The 13,716-nt window shown below is 33.8% G+C and overlaps 5 protein-coding genes across 5 annotated transcripts; all 5 read left to right on the plus strand.

The window, feature by feature from the left end:
* The first annotated feature begins 504 nt into the window (after positions 1 to 504).
* Positions 505 to 1,334, plus strand: LOC133319530 (protein lethal(2)essential for life-like). Its single transcript, XM_061524400.1, has one exon. The coding sequence runs from the start codon at positions 603 to 605 to the stop codon at positions 1,134 to 1,136; it is 534 nt and encodes a 177-aa protein (XP_061380384.1). The 5' UTR covers positions 505 to 602; the 3' UTR covers positions 1,137 to 1,334.
* A 1,287-nt stretch (positions 1,335 to 2,621) lies between these two features.
* Positions 2,622 to 3,571, plus strand: LOC116775965 (three-prime repair exonuclease 1-like). The gene has a single exon (XM_061524417.1). It carries the CDS (start codon positions 2,679 to 2,681, stop codon positions 3,480 to 3,482), a length of 804 nt encoding a protein of 267 aa, XP_061380401.1. The 5' UTR covers positions 2,622 to 2,678; the 3' UTR covers positions 3,483 to 3,571.
* Positions 3,572 to 4,876: 1,305 nt separating this feature from the next.
* Positions 4,877 to 5,673, plus strand: LOC133319531 (protein lethal(2)essential for life-like). The gene has a single exon (XM_061524401.1). The coding sequence runs from the start codon at positions 4,979 to 4,981 to the stop codon at positions 5,513 to 5,515; it is 537 nt and encodes a 178-aa protein (XP_061380385.1). The 5' UTR covers positions 4,877 to 4,978; the 3' UTR covers positions 5,516 to 5,673.
* A 2,214-nt stretch (positions 5,674 to 7,887) lies between these two features.
* LOC133319528 (protein lethal(2)essential for life-like) lies at positions 7,888 to 8,699 on the plus strand. The gene has a single exon (XM_061524398.1). The coding sequence runs from the start codon at positions 8,003 to 8,005 to the stop codon at positions 8,537 to 8,539; it is 537 nt and encodes a 178-aa protein (XP_061380382.1). The 5' UTR covers positions 7,888 to 8,002; the 3' UTR covers positions 8,540 to 8,699.
* A 1,685-nt stretch (positions 8,700 to 10,384) lies between these two features.
* LOC116775954 (protein lethal(2)essential for life-like) lies at positions 10,385 to 11,151 on the plus strand. Its single transcript, XM_032669023.2, has one exon. The coding sequence runs from the start codon at positions 10,455 to 10,457 to the stop codon at positions 10,989 to 10,991; it is 537 nt and encodes a 178-aa protein (XP_032524914.1). The 5' UTR covers positions 10,385 to 10,454; the 3' UTR covers positions 10,992 to 11,151.
* The last annotated feature ends 2,565 nt before the right edge of the window (positions 11,152 to 13,716 follow it).

Consider the following 13,716-nt stretch of genomic DNA (forward strand, 5'->3'; position numbering starts at 1 on the left):
AGAGCACTAATGTAATCAAATGACTATAAGTGCATTTATGGTAAAAATTACATTACACAATGAATAACACACATTGATTGAACATATAAATAAACTTAGTGATTGTTATTATTTTATTGCTAGCATAAAAATTAAACTATATAATAAGAATCTACTATTGAATTCCGTAACAAACTGGCAACAATAATGAGAGAGTAAAAAGTAAGCATTTCTCATAATTTAAAACGTCAATAGATTAATTACCAGTAATATAATGATTTTCTTAAATTTTGTCCACGTTGTGTGTTACGTCCGTAAATAAGTTTTACCACTTACAAAAAAAACCTCAGATACTACTCTCCACTAGATGGCGGGGTATACAATTTCAATCTGCATTCTAGAACGAAGTAGAAATCTCTTTGAACCGATTCTCGTACGACGGATTCTCGAAAATTCTAGGGTCCACTAGATGGCGTTCCTTTCAATATATAAGCTGCGTCAGCCTTTAGGCTGGCATTCATTGCAAGAAAGCGATACGAGAAACACACTAGTGCTCTAGCGCTGCGACGTTACATTGCTCTATTATTCTTCAAGCGATACAAACTCGTGATTTAAACTACAAAATGTCTCTGTTGCCATTCGTGTTGGGTTACGAACGACCTCACCGTCTCATCGATCAGGACTTCGGCTTGTCTTTGACTCCCGACGATCTACTGACCGTTGCCGTGTCTCCACTACTATCACGAGACTACTACAGACCCTGGCGTCAGATGACGGCTGCTGCGAGGGACGTCGGATCCACCATCAAGTCGGACAAAGATAAATTCCAAGTCAACTTAGACGTGCAGCATTTCAAACCTGAGGAAATAACTGTGAAGACTGCAGACGGTTACATAGTCGTGGAAGGAAAACACGAAGAAAAGAAAGATGAACACGGCTTTATATCCCGTCAGTTCACTAGACGATACGCACTCCCGGAAGGCTGTAATCCAGACACAGTAGAGTCACGGCTGTCTTCAGACGGAGTGCTGAGTATTATTGCTCCGAAAGTGCCATCAGTATCGAAGAATGAACGAAGCGTCCCCATCGCCCAGACCGGACCCGTGAGGAAGGAGATCAAGGATCAGGATTCCCATGGTGAAGAAAATGGTCAATAATCAACTCTTAGGCATGGAATAAGATGTTAACGTATCCTAGTCTATTACAAGGAAGCTGTATATTTTTAGTCTTACTCCTTAGCGAGTTTATTTTCCCACCAATCTAGCTTTAATTAATGTTAATTTTATTGTAAGTTTTTTATATACACTGAATGTACATTAAATTATCAAACAATAAATAAAACTTTAAAGTAAATACTTTTTTATTTTATTGAATTCTTAATCATTTAAAGAAGAATTATACCAAGAATTTTCTACTTGCAAAACTTTTGTATTATTTTTTACAGTTAATATAACACTTTGTGAAGGTAATTTTCTTTTGATATTACGTTGCTATTGATTGATAGATTGTCCAAGGGATTGTTAGTAATATAAATAAACAAAACTTAGTAGTACAGATGGGTGTCTGATGGAATGTTTCAAAAAAACAATATAACTCATATTATAGGTATTAATTCACACCCTTTTAAATACTTCAATGAACGCTGCTGAGCTAGACAGACAGATATAATATATATATATATATATATATATATAAAAATATATATATATATATATATATATATATATATATATATTATCTGTCTGTCTGTTTCGGCTCCGGAAATTTATGTGCGTTATCGGATTGAAATAAACATAAAATATACCAGTCTTGTACACTATCTGTTTTATTATATAAATTTTAACCCTGTATAACCTGTATCATTTTTTATTTGTCTGTCACAAGTCATAACACGCTGTTTTATTCCAGTATTGGAACTACGTACTACATCTGTTATTTCAGCTTGTTGCTATAGCAGTTGTACAGTAGGTTAAATCATATAGAGACTCCGCACATGCAATATATCCTATTCACATCTTTATTACGAGGCTGTATATAAAATAAACACTCTCGTTAAGAATAATAATACAACAAAATATGATTTAATGAAAACCTCGATACTTCGGTATCCGCTTCAGAACACACTCTAGTGCGAATTGAACTTAATATTCTCTTCACAATTTATTAGACAAAGCATGCAATAGCTGCTTTAGGTAAGCATACATTAAAAAGTATTAAATCACTTTTAGTCCTTATTTGTTTTAAAAATGGGTTCCTGTTTGATTTGATTAATATAAAGGACGCTATAAACCTTGGATTTGAAGCAAACAGTTAAGTGCATTTAGAGTACTACCAAATGCTAACAGCACAATACACACTCGATAGTAAGACGAGTTATGACGACTGGCTGTGATTCATTTACAAAGATCAATCGCGTGAAAAGCTCACTCGTTATTTTGCATACTATACGATCAAAAGACAAAGTATGTGACATAGAAAATATTAGACAAACACTCCAGTCAACCTTAAAAGTGTACATACATCTGAATTGTTCCAAATGTTTTATAACAAAGATTTATTGTATGTACATTTTTTACAAAATAATGTTGGACCTTCTGATATTATTCTAATCTTTGGATATCCGTCATCACGCGTGGTAGCGCTGTAGTCTCCGCAGTGTGATTTAAACTTGTTACGGAGTCGGTCGTTCATCAGCTACAATGAGTATTGAGACGTTTGTGTTCTTGGATATCAACACCGTTGGTTACAGTGTCAAAGAGAAGAAAGGTGCTAAAATTACTGAGCTGACATTGATGGCAGTGTCACGTAAGGATATTATAACAGCTGAAAGTGGGACTTTACCCCCCTTTGGGAAACTGTCCCTGTTGATCAACCCACAAAAAGACATACCAAGTCAAATAGCGAAATCGTCAGGATTATCGAACGTGTATTTAACGAATCAGCCAATTTTTAGAGACAAAGTGAACACAATCAATTCATTCCTTGAGCTGCCTAAGCCAGTGTGCCTCGTTGCTTGTAAAGGAAACAGATTCGATTATAAAATATTAAGATCGGAGTATGTGGAAGCCAACGCCCAGCTGCCAGATGATCTACTGTGTGTCGATCCAATCAGCTTGCTTACTGAAGAAATTAAAAGTAAGGTTAAAGAAACAACAGCTCCATCGAGCGCCAATAATTCATTACTGGACACGCAAAGCTTAAACGCCTCAGGGGTCCAGCCCGCTTCCCCATCAGCCCCTAGCAATGAAAACCAGCCAGGACCAAGCAACGTCGACGACCTAAATGACGCTTTCGCTGGTATGACGACAAACACAACTCCCAAGAAAGAGAGGTATACCGTACAAAAGATATACAAAAGTGTTATCAACAGAGAGCCATCGAGATCCCAGAGGACTGATGTTACGGCTATGATGCTTTTGGAGTGTGTCATAGCTATAAAACATGTATTCTTACCTTGGGCAGACCAGAACCGAAGACTTATTAATAACATTGAACCATTTTAAGTATAAAAATAGTGTTTAATTATTACGATGACATATAAAATATATTTTTATAATTATCTTGAATATTTTAATAAATTGATATTATTTAAGTTTTGTTCCTTTGTTTATATTGTCTCAAATTTTATTTTTAATTCTCTCCAAGTTGACGCTACCTCGGTGAATGCCGGATGGTGATTGTTGCAATGCTCAAAGTTAAAATTTAGGATGATACAATCCTTTACACAAAACTGATACCATTCTTTACACTAAAAAACAGACATTGGCTTTTATAAAAGTGAGTTTTAAATTATACTTCAGCTATAAGATGCGATTCCAGAATCAGACAACTAGAATGAAAGAAAATATTTGCAGGTCCATTAAAAGATACATTGTTTTGTCAAAAAGACGCTTCTGTTGTGTTTTGCATGCATAATAAAAAGCGAATAAAAGTTTTGCAATGTTTCAAGAAGCTTCAAAGCTCGTCGATGATGTAATGTCACCAGCATGTGGCGAGGCAATTCAGAAATGCAATAAATTTAAACTCTATCGATATAAATGACATTAAAAATAATTCATTTTGTTTTGGGGCTCAGAAATAATGATAGAATAATTTTGATTGAGCAATTTCTTTTACACATGGCATATAATATCGAAAGAGTGGAAAGCTTTGCTTCTAACTCTATAACAAACTTATACGCTAGCTACTATAGTAAAATTATAAGTGACAATATGAATATATTCAGATATTAATACCCTTGATATGAAGATTATTTACAATTCAGATTATTCATTGTGTCCGTCGCTATGATTTTTTTTCCAATAAATCCATTTTTCTACTTTCCACAAGATGGCGGGGTAAACCATTTTATTGTGAATTTTAGAACGGAATATTTTTGTATCCGCCGCTCGCTCGACGGATTCTTGAAGCTTCCCATTTTCACTAGATTACGGTCCTTTCAATATTTTTTAAGCATACTTTAAATATAAAGATTCTTTTGATTTTTTTCAGCCATAACGTCTAGTTAAACTATAAAGTAACCGATTTTATTTTGTTTTTCTCCTAAATTATTAAAAAAAATATAATATGCAAGACCTACCATTATCAACTTGTATATAATATGAAAAGGGTACACATTTCTCATTGTTTATAATCTATTCGTAATTAATTCATAATATAAACACAAAATAAAGTTTTTCTCAATGTTACTGAAAATCATAAATGTTTACTCATATAAAATCAAAATTTTTTACTCTCCACTAGATGGCGTGATAGACAATTTTAATGTGAATTCTAGAACTCAGTAGAAATGTCTTTTGACCGCCTCTCGCACAACAGATTCTCGAATATTCTAGCGTCCACTAGATGGCGTTCCATTGAATATATAAGCGTAATCATCCGTCAGCCCGGCATTCATTACAAGAAAGCGATACGAGAAACACACTAGTGCTCTAGCGCTGCGACGTTACATTGCTCTATTATTCTTCAAGGGATACAAACTCGTGATTTAAACTACAAAATGTCTCTGTTGCCATTCGTGTTGGGTTACGAACGACCTCACCGTATCATCGATCAGGACTTCGGCTTGTCTTTGACTCCCGACGATCTACTGACTGTTGCCGTGTCTCCACTACTATCACGAGACTACTACAGACCCTGGCGTCAGATGGCGGCTGCTGCGAGGGACGTCGGATCCACCATCAAATCGGACAAAGATAAATTCCAAATCAACTTGGACGTGCAGCATTTCAAACCTGAGGAAATAACTGTGAAGACTGCAGACGGTTACATAGTCGTGGAAGGAAAACACGAAGAAAAGAAAGATGAACACGGCTTTATATCCCGTCAGTTCACGAGACGATACGCACTCCCGGAAGGCTGTAATCCAGACACAGTAGAGTCACGGCTGTCTTCGGATGGAGTGCTGAGTGTTATTGCTCCGAAAGTGCCATCAGTATCGAAGAACGAACGAAGCGTCCCCATCGCCCAGACCGGACCCGTGAGGAAGGAGATCAAGGATCAGAATTCACAAGCCGGAGCTGGTGATAATAAATGAAGATAGTTTGAGAATTCCTCGTGAACCAATAAGTCTGATTACTTTTAATCGTATGCATTTAAGTTTATAAGTTTTGTAAATAACCCTCATATGTGATTTTAGTACCTACCTCTATTATTTATTACCTGAAAGTTAAATAAAACGTCGTCTACAAATAAGCTTTGCTTTTTTTCCGTCTCAATGTTTACAAGTTCTTGTTTATATATCAGTCGTATAGTGAAATAATATACTCTGACAATATACAGACTCCCTAATCCATATCTTATACACAATACATATGCCTATTGGATGATAAATCACAACTTTGTCACTAGTAAAGTATTATTCTGAGTTCTTTTGGTAGTGGAGATATAAAACTGACTGAGATTGGATCTGTTAGATGTTTTAACTTAACTCATCCATTTAAAAGTCATAAATACGGGTCCTTATCCGTGTAAAATAAATTCTAAGACCCGCCTAAAATAAACGACCTTTCTCTTATTTTAAATATAAGCATTGTTAAATTCAATGTACCTATAAATTATCAGGATTTATCTGAGATCAAATCTATTTCAATCTTTTGAACCTGTTTTCATGGTACACTTGTTTTGGTTTAAATATTTACAAAAAAAGATAATAAAGTTATTCTTTGTTATAATTGTAAATGTTACAACATCTTATATAAATAAAATTTGACGTTACCAAGCACATAACTTAAAAATAGCTCGACCAATTGGGCATATATTTTTTTATATATAACTTTAGGCCCACGGAAAGTTTTAATACTGAAAAAGTTAAAGGAAATACTGAAACTTGTTACTTTGTCATTTTATTTTTATCTTTTATACTCACTCATTTCAAACTTTTAGGAATCTCTATGTTATAACAGGTATCGTAATTGAATATTTCTCAAAGCCAAATAAGAAACAGTTATCACTTATTATGTGCAGAATCAGATTAACAGAAACATGAAAAGAACTGAAAGATTCTAAAAAAAATGTTTCCCCGTTAAGAAATTTATTAATTTTAACTTTAATTTAACTTTCTGGTAATTTAAGTCTCTTTGTCCTCCCGTTGATGTCTATAAAGTGTTTAAGAAATGGATTGGAAAACTCTTTTCGGCAGCCGTTAATTGTAACACCGTATGGAATAATTTTAATATAAACAGATTTGACAAACATCAGATAATATTTTTCCTTCTATTCTATACTTTACTAGAAACTTCAAATAGTCATTCAGTTGGGAGAATTTATAAAGTCCGTATTGTAAAATCCCTAAAAGTGATAACTTTTAAATTAAAAAATCGTAAATGTTTTCATCGAAACATTGTATATTTCGACTTAGAAAGTAACATAACATTTTGATAGTTATTTGGTAAATACTATCAAATACAAAATAGTAAACAATCTTGTGACAAATTCCACGGCCATTTCAATGTTGATGTGCGATCGATATTCATAGTTGTTGAGTCAATTAAAATTAAAATCAGCACAATGTTGCCTTATCTAATGAATTCAAAATTTTACTTAAGGTATAGAATACATACATCCACACCATAATTAATTAAATAAGGAACGTTTATTCTGCTCAAAAGTTAATATTTTTTTTTACAAAAATAATATCTCAATATGAGAAATAAGAAAAAACTGCCTTTGAAGATATTAATTCCCTGTCCTCAGGCAGTGTCCTGCGATGTGATGGAACATCGGAAGAAACCGCTAACCAAAGTCTTAGTATAATATATTGGTGCATCCTATGCGTCTTAACTCTTAAACGAGTTATTATTCTGATCATATTATAAGTTTACATCCTTACAGAAGAGGCGACTCGTTAAAATATCTGACACTCCTCAATCGTCACTAGTATTTATATATATAGCAGAAACACTTAAAATCTCAGTTTTTAAATATTAGTTAGGACCATTCTTAAAAATAGGGAGATCAAGGAGGAAAAGGAGCTACTTCAGTTTCACACGAAATAAGTAGAAAATATATGTCACACTTCAAAGTCACTCAGATATTATTTAAGAGCTTTCTACGACTTCTACATTGAACTTCCAGACGTCGTTTTAATCAAAAATAAGTATTATTTTCAGGATAAACATTAAAAAACTAAGAATAAACAAACAATTGAATGAATAATATTAAAATAAAACGCATGAAAATGTTGTATATAATCATCAAAAACAATAACTAATCAATAAAAGCGTTTAGTTACAATAAAAGTCCTGTATTTAGCTACTGTCTGGTAGATGGCGGGGTATACAATTTTAATGTGAATTCTAGAACAGAGTAGAATTCTCTTTTAAACCGCCTCTCGCACAACAGATTCTCGAATATTCCAGCGTCCACTAGATGGCGTTCCATTGAATATATAAGCGGCATCATCCGTCAGCCCGGCATTCATTACAAGAAAGCGATACGAGAAACACACTAGTGCTCTAGCGCTGCGACGTTACATTGCTCTATTATTCTTCAAGGGATACAAACTCGTGATTTAAACTACAAAATGTCTCTGTTGCCATTCGTGTTGGGTTACGAACGTCCTCACCGTATCATCGATCAGGACTTCGGCTTGTCTTTGACTCCCGACGATCTACTCACTGTTGCCGTGTCTCCACTACTATCACGAGACTACTACAGACCCTGGCGTCAGATGGCGGCTGCTGCGAGGGACGTCGGATCCACCATCAAGTCGGACAAAGATAAATTCCAAGTCAACTTGGACGTGCAGCATTTCAAACCTGAGGAAATAACTGTGAAGACTGCAGACGGTTACATAGTCGTGGAAGGAAAGCACGAAGAAAAGAAAGATGAACACGGCTTTATATCCCGTCAGTTCACTAGACGATACGCACTCCCGGAAGGCTGTAATCCAGACACAGTAGAGTCACGGCTGTCTTCAGATGGAGTGCTGAGTGTTATTGCTCCGAAAGTGCCATCAGTATCGAAGAATGAACGAAGCGTCCCCATCGCCCAGACCGGACCCGTGAGGAAGGAGATCAAGGATCAGAATTCACAAGCCGGAGCTGGTGATAACAAATGAAGATAGTTTGAGAATTCCTCGGGAAGAACCAATAAGTCTGATTACTTTTAATCGTTTGCATTTAAGTTTATAAGTTTTGTTAATAACCCTCATATGTGATTTTAGTACCTACCTATTATATTTATTACCTGAAAGTTAAATAAACGTCGTCTACAAATAAGCTTTGCTTTTTTTCCGTCTCAATATTTACAAGTTCTTGTTTATATATCAATCGTAAAGTGAAATAATATACTATGACAATATACAGACTCCCTAATCCATATCTTATACTCAATACATATGCCTATTGGATGATAAATCACAACTTTGTCACTAATAAAGTATTATTCTTAGTTCTTTTGGTAATTGAGATATGAAACTGACTGAGATTGGATCTGTTAGCTGCTATAACTTAAATCACACATTTAAACGTCATTAATATGGGTTAGGTTAAATTTAAAATAAAAGAAATGTTATTCTCAATGTACCTATTTATCATAAGCATTGATCTGAGAGTTAAAATCTATTTGAATGTTTTAAATGTGGTTTCATAGTACATTCATATTGTTTTAAACAGTCACAAATGATAACATGCAGGTAAAAACATATAATTCTCTGTAATAATTATAACTGTTACAAATAGCCTACATAAAAAATCAAATAAGCTGATGGCCATAAATCTGAATACACTCTTATTATTAAAGTCTGAATGTCCTTTTTTATATCGGAATTCCAATACTTACTGTTGATGTAGGTCATGTATTATCAACAATTTAATTCAATAGTGTTATAAATAAAACATTATCGCATTCCAGTATATAGTCAATGAAAATGTATGATTTCCCGTAGACTTTTATGTGGAGTACTTTTAAGCTAAAGTGCCATGTGCTGACAGACCTTGCTACTTACTTCATCGGGAGTTTTCAGCAAACCAACACTTTGAGTGAGATACTACTTCTTAGCATTAGGTAAACATAATTGCTTCTATGTTTTTTTTTCCAATTTGTCTAATAGAATGTAATGTATGAATAGAATAGTAATGTTTTTTTTTAAGCCAGCTCCTCTACAAAATATAAAAAATATTCCATGCAACTTGGACAGTATACTTATATTTTATATTTTTAAACTATTCCATTTAATTCGTTCACTTACAAAACCACACAAAAAGGCTAAATAAAACATAAAGTGTTTTATCAGGTTAACATAATATAAGAAATAAATAGTTTCTGGGTACGAAAATAAGGTACCAGAAATTGAAGCCACATCCAAGTGACATTCACACTTCCCTTTATAAAACGCTTGGTAAAATTTGGAAAGAACAAATCACAATTAAAATTGCTATTGCAATGAAGTTTCAGCTAATTATTGGTAGGAAACATATAACAGTAATGCTGTTATCCGATGACAATACGCTTGTTCAATATTAATAAACTATAAGTAATTGTTTTTGTTTTAATGCGAACGTAAAAATATGACTATAAAAAAGATTGACTTACTTAACAACCTGGTTATGATATGGAAAGAGTTAAAATTCAAGCATTATTCTTAATAAGAGAAGTCTTGAAATTTAATACCAAAAATATAATGATTTCCTTAATTTTTCACCACGTTTTTATTTTACCTCCATAAAAAAGCTTATTCTATCTTACAAATAAAGTCTCAGATTCCATTCTCCAGCAGATGGCGTGGTATATAACCTCATGCGAATTCTAGAACGCAGTAGAATACTCTTTTGACCCGCCTCTCGCACGACGGATTCTCGAACATTCTAGCGCCCACTAGATGGCGCTCCGTTCAATATATAAGCGTAATCACCCGTCAGGCTGGCATTCATTGCAAGAAAGCGATACGAGAAACAGACTGGTGCTCTAGCACTGCGACGTTACATTGCTCTATTATTCTTCAAGCGATACAAACTCGTGATTTACACTACAAAATGTCTCTGTTGCCATTCGTGTTGGGTTACGAACGACCTCACCGTATCATCGATCAGGACTTCGGCTTATCTTTGACTCCCGACGATCTACTGACTGTTGCCGTGTCTCCACTACTATCACGAGACTACTACAGACCCTGGCGTCAGATGGCGGCTGCTGCGAGGGACGTCGGATCCACCATTAAGTCGGACAAAGATAAATTCCAAGTCAACTTGGACGTGCAGCATTTCAAACCTGAGGAAATAACTGTGAAGACTGCAGACGGTTACATAGTCGTGGAAGGAAAACACGAAGAAAAGAAAGATGAACACGGCTTTATATCCCGTCAGTTCACTAGACGATACGCACTCCCGGAAGGCTGTAATCCAGACACAGTAGAGTCACGGCTGTCTTCAGATGGAGTGCTGAGTGTTATTGCTCCGAAAGTGCCATCAGTATCGAAGAATGAACGAAGCGTCCCCATCGCCCAGACCGGACCCGTGAGGAAGGAGATCAAGGATCAGAATTCACAAGCCGGAGCTGGTGATAACAAATGAAGATAGTTTGAGAATTCCTCGTGAACCAATAAGTCTGATTACTTTTAATCGTATGCATTTATTTATATTTATATTGTAACTTTTGTAAATTACTCTCAAATGTAATTTTTTAAAATATTATGTTAAGAATCTCAATAAAACATAAAACAAAATTATGTAATTTGTGTTTTTATATTCTAATTGAGGTTATAAATATCTACTTTGGATTATTCGTATTGGTAAGATAAAAGACTATCAGTCCTAAACAGGTGTAGTTGGTTATACAATTGCAAACGTTGCACAAAATTAAAAATCAAATTCCCTCCGATTTATCAGAAGTTGTTGTCATTCACATGACGCAGATTTTGAAGTGTCAGCGAGTCAACGACGCCCTTAATAGTTTTTGACTTCACCTCAAAGTTTCCAGGATGGATTCATTATTAAACTGTTTAGGATTTTATGTATGAGTTTATTGTGTCTGTGATATCTCGAAAACGACAATTAGCACTCTATATATATAGTACATATTTATTACATACCTACTGTTAAAATCAGTGCAGACTGCAACCAATATAATTAAAATTAGTTTTCGTTTTGAGAGTATTAAAATTCCTTTAAAGCTGTGTTACTAAAAAAAGATAATTTTAATAAAAGAAAATTGGAAAGCATAAGAACTACATTCTCTGGACTAGAGAGATCATTAAAACAGGAACGTGAGCATTGATTATAATAAACTATTCTTTATTCATTTTTAATATAACTTTTATACAACTTTCTAAAGTAATCAGTTAATAGAAGTTCCCTATTATAGTTATAGGAATTATTTTCATTATTGTTATAGTTGCAAAATTTTAAATAACTCACATTTCTCTTAAGAATAAATATAACAAAATATTACAATTTCATTTCTTGCCCAATTTTTTAATATATTTAAGATATTTTTATAAAAAAACCGGTGTTAAATCTTTTTCATATATTATTTTTATTGAAAAAAAAAAAACATATTACTTTACATTTATAATGTTCTGACCGATGCTAAGCAAATTATTGCTTGAAATTAAAAGAAGTTTATTTTTAATACTTTCATATCAATACTCCATATACCGCCAGTTAGTAGTGAGTACATCAAAACATCGCTTTGCGTCTTTTCGTTTTGCGTTTTTTTCGAAGTTGCGTCGCTGCTTATTTTTATTGATTTTCACTGTGAGTCGATAGATTTTGGAAGCCGCGTCGTTTTGAATTCGAGTCTTTAATTTGTTTTCGAATTTTTTCTCACAAAAAAAGGCAACACCCTTGTTTTTAATTGCGACGCGCCATCAAAATTCGGGGATTCCCTTTCTAACTAAAAATCGACGCAAATTTAATACAATTTTATTTTCACTTTGTTTTGCTTATTTTAGAGTTCACTTTAATTACGTAGTGTAGTGTACAACATCATTACTTAGAAACTGGGTTACAACTTGTGCTATTCTGCTGCTTATTGCATCAAGGAAAACTTAATCTTCAAGGCTTTGGTTCTAGTAGACAACGATCCTAGCTACCCAGTTTATGTTGATGAGTTATCAGAAAATGGTTAATTTATTTTTTTCCACCTAAATTATTCAGCCGATGGATCAGGAATCATGAAATTTTCAATTTAGCTAGACAGTCTAATTTTTAAGGTATAGAGGAGACCGACATAAATGAATTGCTAACCTCGCACAACCAAGAATTCTATAATGAAGAACTAATGCAACTGGAATTGCATTTTGCTAATGAAGAAGTTGACAGTGACTGTTTAAGAGAAATCTCCAAAGAACAAAATTTAATCTCCAAACAAATTTCTAAAGCGATGTGTTTGATTGACGAAGCCTAGGAGATTTCTTTTTAAATCGATCCTGACAGTGGATGGAGTGTAAAAGTGTCCCAGGCGGTAGCTACGAATATCAATCGCTACAAGGAAATTTATCTTACGTTGAAAAAAGCTGTTAAAGAAAACCGACCTACGACAACAGCCACTATGGACTCATCAGACAGTGATTAATTTTAATTGAACTTTCATAAATCAAATGAATATGTAGTTAATTTTATTTAATCGAATACGTTTCTCGTATTTTTTTTGTTTGAAAAATTTTACTTTGTTTAATTTTATTTTTAAAAGGTAGAATTTACGTAAGCCTGGAACCTGTCTTCGATCATTAAATGGTTTGCTTTAGAAAATCTATTTTCACTTTGCGTCGGGGTAACGTTCCAAAAACTGTGGGTGCATTGCAAACTTCACATTCTGAAACGCCTGATTAAATTCCGAAATAAACAGCTCACACGTAAAATTGCTATTGCAATAAAATTATCGCTTATTATTGGTAAGAGAAGCCAAAATGTAATACTGTAACCCGATGACATACATTGCTTGATCAATACAAATAAACTATAGTAATAATTTTTTTTTTAATGCTAATATAAGTATAAATAAATATTTTAAAAATATTCTACCATTAGTCAACTTCCATTACAAATTAGCATATAATATCGCAAGCATAAAAAGAAAGTTTTTCTTATATTCCATTATTTATTCTGATTTTAATTTTCAAAATACGGACATTTTATAAAATTTACAACTATTGTTATATTCCTAAATTTTGTTGTTATAAAAAAACTCATTTCCTACTCTCCACTAGATGGCGGGGTATACAATTTCAATCTGCATTCTAGAACGGAGTAGAAATCTCTTTTGACCCGCCTCTCGCACAACGGATTCTCGAATATT

This window comes from Danaus plexippus, chromosome 24 (assembly GCF_018135715.1).
Source record: "Danaus plexippus chromosome 24, MEX_DaPlex, whole genome shotgun sequence".
Classification (NCBI taxonomy): domain Eukaryota; kingdom Metazoa; phylum Arthropoda; class Insecta; order Lepidoptera; family Nymphalidae; genus Danaus; species Danaus plexippus.

Coding starts and splice junctions, on each gene's coding strand:
- LOC116775965 (XM_061524417.1), top strand. CDS start 2,679: ATGAGTATTGAGACGTTTGTGTTCTTGGATATCAACACCGTTGGTTAC.
- LOC133319531 (XM_061524401.1), top strand. CDS start 4,979: ATGTCTCTGTTGCCATTCGTGTTGGGTTACGAACGACCTCACCGTATC.
- LOC133319528 (XM_061524398.1), top strand. CDS start 8,003: ATGTCTCTGTTGCCATTCGTGTTGGGTTACGAACGTCCTCACCGTATC.
- LOC133319530 (XM_061524400.1), top strand. CDS start 603: ATGTCTCTGTTGCCATTCGTGTTGGGTTACGAACGACCTCACCGTCTC.
- LOC116775954 (XM_032669023.2), top strand. CDS start 10,455: ATGTCTCTGTTGCCATTCGTGTTGGGTTACGAACGACCTCACCGTATC.